Source organism: Pelodiscus sinensis, chromosome 7, assembly GCF_049634645.1.
Source record: "Pelodiscus sinensis isolate JC-2024 chromosome 7, ASM4963464v1, whole genome shotgun sequence".
Lineage (NCBI taxonomy): Eukaryota > Metazoa > Chordata > Testudines > Trionychidae > Pelodiscus > Pelodiscus sinensis.
Window position 1 is genome coordinate 64,540,418 of NC_134717.1, and position 6,361 is coordinate 64,546,778.

General features: G+C 43.2%; 1 protein-coding gene across 1 annotated transcript; it reads left to right on the forward strand.

Moving 5' to 3' along the window:
* The first annotated feature begins 207 nt into the window (after positions 1-207).
* On the forward strand, positions 208-2,146 carry LOC142830243 (UDP-glucuronosyltransferase 1A1-like). Its single transcript, XM_075934099.1, has 2 exons — positions 208-1,068; positions 2,008-2,146. Exons 1-2 carry the CDS (start codon positions 208-210, stop codon positions 2,065-2,067), a joined length of 921 nt encoding a protein of 306 aa, XP_075790214.1. The 3' UTR covers positions 2,068-2,146.
* Positions 2,147-6,361: the final 4,215 nt, after the last annotated feature.

Below are 6,361 nucleotides of genomic sequence, written 5' to 3' on the forward strand. Positions count from 1 at the left end.
TGTATTGTGTTGTGATTACTGCCAAAGTACAGCTCAGGTTTCAGACCTTTGTGTTTGATCTTGTTATGTACCTACAATTATGTAAGTAACTTTAGCTTGAATAGCATGTGGGGCTAAAGGTCCAAAAAACAGACGCCAGGAGTTACTAAGTGGAGTCTCAGCTGGCAATGTGCTAGTCTCTAGCGTATCCACCGCTCTGCTACAGCAATGGCTCCTGAAATTCACTCTGGGCCCCAGATCAGTGCAGTGTGGTTTATTTTCTTGGCCTTCTTGAGCTTTGCTGATGGCGGGAGGCTGCTTGTGGTGCCGATGGATGGAAGTCACTGGCTCAGCATGCGGGCTGTGCTGGATGCGCTTAGGCTCAAAGGACATGAGATTGTCGTCGTTGCACCTGAAATAAACATACATGTAAAAACATCCAAGAATTATGTCATGAAAATGTATCCGGTGCCTTTCACAAAGGCACAGCTGGAGAGTCATTTTTTGGCTTTTACTCAAGAGGTTTTTGAGGAACGACCTCTTCTGGAAAGATTTGTTCGACAACGTGAAAGGCTGAAGAACACCTCCTCTTTGTTTTTATCTGCTTGCACACACTTACTATACAACAAAGAGCTGATCCAATACCTAAAAGGGAGCAAATTTGATGTTGTCTTTACGGATCCCATGATGCCCTGTGGACAGATCATTGCTGAGTATCTTTCTGTCCCTTCTGTGTTTTTCTTGCGTGGAATCCCATGTGGCTTAGACTATAAGGCCATTCAGTGTCCAAACCCACCTTCTTATGTCCCAAGGTTACTGACAACCAATACAGACCACATGACATTCCCCCAGCGTGTTAAGAATCTGCTGTTCAGCTTATTTGAGATTTTTCTGTGTGATTTTGTTTATGCACCCTATGGAAAACTGGCCTCTGAATTTCTTCAGAGAGATATAACAGTGACGGAGCTTTTAAGTCATGGATCTGTTTGGCTGATGAGATTTGACTTTACAGTGGACTACCCCAAACCATTGATGCCTAACATTGTTGTAATTGGAGGCATAAACTGCGCCCAGAAGGAATTATCGCAGGTTGGTTAAAGCTTTCATTTGTGTTGTACTCCTGGCAGGACCCTGAATTCATGAGATGTTTTATATCCTAGATAGGAATATTATGCCTTTGATTTCAGTTTGGCAAGCATTAAGTATCCTGTTGAGAAGATAATGACTCTGCTTTCATTTCATTATGCACTTTTCCATAGCTTTTTCGGCAGCTATATTTCTTCTTTTCAAATATACTTTTATTAAGTGATTACACAGCAATTCAAATCACCTTTCCTTTTAAGCACCAAGTGCTAATAGTCCTCATTTCTGCCTACGCACCTTAATATTAGCTAGTTTCACAAAGTAGGATGAGACTCTGAGCTGCCATAAGTGAATGTAGCTCTGATGAAGTCCATTTTCACGTGGAGAGGATCTGGTCCAAAAGTTTCACATCCAGGAGGACACTTGTTACTGACAAAAAGACTGAACCTTCTAGGTAAAGATAGACATAGAAGACGACAGGAACTGAGGTCCCCGGGCCAGCACCAACATCCTATGACAGGTGCTGGAATTTCCTATAGTAGTTGTTCATGGACCCTGCTTGGCAACTCCCTCTTTCACACCTGCTTTTTGCTAGTATAAGTCATACACGTTAAGCCCCTATTCATAGCTGGAATGAAGAGGATCCTACTCACAGATGTCAAAGTGTCAAGAAAAGAAAGACTACTCCGCGATTTCTCTGTTCTTTATCTATAAGTCTTCCCCTCTTCTTTCCCTCCCCTGGCACCTGTAGTTTTCCCAACCCTCTTTTTCTACATTGTGCAAACACTTATTTTAAATTTAATCCTTAGGCACCAACTAGCACATCCTGAGGTAGCATTCCATCAAAATAATCTTTCTATCTGTGCAGAAACTTACAGCATTTAGTTGTTGCTTAATTTTTATTACATCAAATGCCTAATCATTCTGATCTTTATCTGAACCTAGGTAAATATTTACTTTACAAGGATTTTCTCCGTTACAAATCAGTGTTCAGCCCCGGAGTGATAGATCATGGCTCCTTCCTCTCAGTCGGAGCATCCAATTGTTTCTAGATTACTTCTTTTTCTGGTCGTCTGCAGTCTTGCAGAAGGTGGAAAGCTGTTGGTGATACCTGTGGATGGAAGTCACTGGCTCAGCATGTGTCAGGTGCTAGAGAAACTCAGTCTGAAGGGACACGAAATAGTAGTTGTCATGCCAGAAGTCAGTTTACTTATAAGACCATCACTGTATTACTCAGTGAAAACATACCCAGTGCCTCACACAAAGGAAAAATTGGATGTCTTCTTCCAGTCATTGATTTACCTTATTTTTGATGATGGACCTATTCTGAAGAAAGTTTTCATAGCATATGAAAGCTTCACCAGTGTTAATACTATGATGCTCACCACCTGTAAACACTTTCTGTTAAACAAAGAAGTGATGAAATACATTGAGGAGGTTCATTTTGATGCTATCCTTACAGATCCTGTCTTACCCTGTGGATCCATAGTTGCTGAATATCTTTCCATCCCTTCTGTCAACTTTTTGCGTGGAGTTCCCTGTAGCTTGGATAAGGCTATTCAGTGTCCAGATCCTCCTTCATATAGCCCCAAATTTTTTACTTCCTACACAGACCATATGTCGTTTACCCAACGTGTAATGAACTTCTTATTTGGCGCACTGGAGCACTTATTCTGCAAGCTTCTGTTCTCTCAGTTTGATAGTCTAGCATCTGAGTTTCTTCAAAGGGATTTGACAATCCTAGAACTTTTAAGTCAGTCCTCTGTTTGGCTGATGAGATATGATTTTGCATTTGAGTATCCCAGGCCAGTAATGCCCAATATGGTCTTCATCGGAGGCATCAATTGTGGCCAGAAGAAAAAACTCTCATGGGTAAGTTCTTTTTAGTCCAAAATGTTGTGGAATAATTACAAATTACTCAGCTATGTTATATGCTTTTTGGAGAAATACATGGCCTGCAGGTTTCAAAAGCAACTTGCTTTGGGGACCTCCATTTTTGGATACCCAGTATGTGAAACATCAGAGGAGTCTGATTTTCAGAAAGTGCTGATCATTTCTCCTCATCTCCCTAACCCCACCCCTGACAGCCAGGCCTTTTTTGAGAAGACACCCCTATCACTAGCCATTTTTCAAAATGTAATCCATGTAGCCACTAGCAGAAACCCTGGAAGTTCTTTTTATTTTTGGTAATTTATCATTGTGGGTTTCTAGGCATTTTATTGTATTTTGTTCAAGCGCTTCAGAGGGATAGCTGAGTGAGTCTGTAACTGGAAAAAGCTTTAAAAATAATGAATAGTCTTGCAGCACCTTAGAGACTTACAAAACATGTAGAGGGTATCATGAGGTTTCATGGAGCTCATGCTACCATCTATAAGTTTTGTTAGTCTCTAAGGTGCTGCAAGACTATTCATCGTTTTATATTTTATTTTTTGCTATCGTGGGAGGCTCTATTAGGGGTGGTGGTGGGGTCCTGGCCCTGACAGTGTACAGGGCGGGTGGGAAAGACCTCCAGATTGAAGTAGACTGAGCCCACCCTGCCCTTTCCCCTCCGCAATGGCACTGTCTCATGACAGCTGGGCATGGCTCCTCGCTCTGAACACTCCACACTGATACATGGGGTTGCGGTACCACTCTGGTCACCACTCTGTCATCATGTGTGGCGGGCAGGTCAAAGTGAGGTGAACAGTCTCAGCAATTCCAAGTTCCAGCACCAAGAGCAGAGTGCACTCCTCAGCCCCTGTGGCAACAGTCCTGCAGGAAGCCTCACTCTGGGAGGAGGTTTTGGTTTTATTTCATCATGCAGGTTGCTTTTTGTTGTATTTCATGTTATTTCACATTGGCCCAAACCACTGGGCTCTATCAATTAAACAGACTAATTACAAGTCTAAGTGAGTCTCCTTCATGCTGCTCTGGAGCACTTCAGCCTGGCAGTGCCACTTTCTCATGAGCCATGCTGCTCTGAGGAGCCCCATCCCACCAGTCCCCTGACAGAGGAGAATGCAAAAGGCATGTCAAGACTGCCCTTAGAGGTGCATCTAAGGCTTGCCATAGGCCTCTGGGACTGCACTGTGGCTGAGGACTTAAAAATTAGACAGAATCACCAGAACCCTATGAGGATTCCACCTGCTGATCTCAACAAAAAAGCACTCTCAGCCACTGAGCCAGCAGGGCGTTGAGTCTTCAGGTGGCCACTCCTGGAATCATTTACAGAGAGAAAATGAAATGTCTGTGTGGAAACTAGGGAAGCTGCTTCCTCCATACACTGAAGTCCTCGGGGCCTGAGTCAGGTGTAATGCAGGCAACTGTCCTGCTAAGTCTGACCTTCCGTGCCTCCTCTATGAACTTCAGCATCCCTTGTTGCGTAAAGATTCTGCTAGTTGTGCTGAATCACTGTGACCAGAAAAAGGACTGGAGGAGGTTTGTTAATATATTACTTCAGCTCCACTGACACTCCTGTTATCAGTTACTCATTGCACACCATTCAACTTTTCTCCTAATTTATAACTTTGTGTGTAAACTCCATGTACCTTTCTAAGTACATTTGCAGTGCTGGTGCTATGTCGAGCCCAGGATATTAAGTAATCGTGTCTCTCTTGCTGGCAGAAGTTGGTCCAATAAAAGATGTTACCTCCTCCACCTTGTCTATCTAAGAACTAAACTAAGATTAACAAATAAAAGGAAGTTCTTTACACAGCACACAGAAAACCTATGGAATTCCTTGTCTGAGGAGGTTGTGAAGGCTAGGACTATTACAGGATGTAAAAAAGATAACTAGATAAATTCATGGAGGTTAAGTCCATTAATGGCTATTAGCCAGGATGGGTAAGGAATGGTGTCCCTAGCCTCTGTGTCAGAGAGTGGAAAGGGATGGTAGGAGAGAGATTGCTTGATCACTGCCTGTCCCTCTGGGGCACCTGGTATTGGTCACTGTCGGCAGACAGGATAGTGGGCTGGATGGACCTTTGGTCTGACCCAGTCTGGCCATTCTTACGTTAGAGGTCAATGGGGCTTAGAATTTAAAGAGACAACTAGAGCCCTAGGCCCAGACCTCACATCTTTAGGTACCTAACTTCCTTTCTGTATCCAGGTCTTTGTGATTTGTTTGAAAGCAAAACTACCTACTCCTCCATAAAGTTACAGGGCTTTTCTGGTCCTTCAGCATCTTCTCCTCTCCCTCCGGCCCGGGTAACCACAAGAGATGCAGTCCTGCTTTGTCTTCTTCTGAGAGAAGAATTCTTTGGCTGTCTAAACTACATCCCTTTTCTCAAAAAAGGGATGTAAATTAGACACTTCAAAATTGCAAATGATGCTGGGATTTAAATTTCCCGTGCTTCATTTGCATAATGGCGGCTGCAGTTTTTTCGAAAAGGGGCTTTCCGAAAGAAAAACAGCTGTTTAGATGGGGATCGTTCAAAAATAAAATGCTTTTTTGAAAGATCCTGTACTCATTTTTTCAGGAATCCAAGGGAAGTGACATCTGAAGACCTTTTTCTTCACTACTACTCCTTTGGCATTGAGGGCTTGTGCTGTCTGCAGGGCAGGGGCAGACGACCGTTTTGCGGGGCCCCGGGCAGCATAATTCCGCAGGGCCCCCCTTTGCCATGGAGCATGCGCAGTGACGCCATGCGCAGCGGTGCCACGGCGCATGTGCGGGGCTTTCTGAAGTGCGGGGCCCAGGGCGGCCGCCCCGTTCGCCCTGCCCTATATCCACCCCTGCTGCAGGGTGACGGGTGAGAAGATATGCTAATAAAGTCAAGAGTCTTAGACTGTAGCTTAGATAAGATATCTTATAAGCAGAGAGTAAATCATAGCAAAAGAAACTGTTTACATACCATATCTAGTTTTATACTTTGGATAAACTAATCAAGCTAGTGAACCTTTACCTTGGTAACTTATTACTGGTATCACTTGGCCATTCTAACTTCCCCAAGTCTTGCCTTTGTAATCCGGCCTGAGTGTGAAATTTATCAGGTCAGGGTGAGTGAGATACATCAGCATTTTTACAAATCATTGTTTAATTTATGCTATCATGTGCCGAAAGTGTCCGTCTGCAATTTACACTGGACAGACATCTCAGACAGTTCGCCAAAGAATCAATGCCCACAAAACAGATATTAGACAGGATCATAAAGAAAAAACAGTTTCTTGCCATTGTCAACCAAAAAGGACATTGTCTCAATGACTTGATTACCTGCATCCTGCTTCAAAGACCTTTTCAGACCACACTTAAAAGAGATTCATACTTAAATTCGACACTTTACACCTAAGTTTAAACAAAGACATTAGTTATCTTATCCAT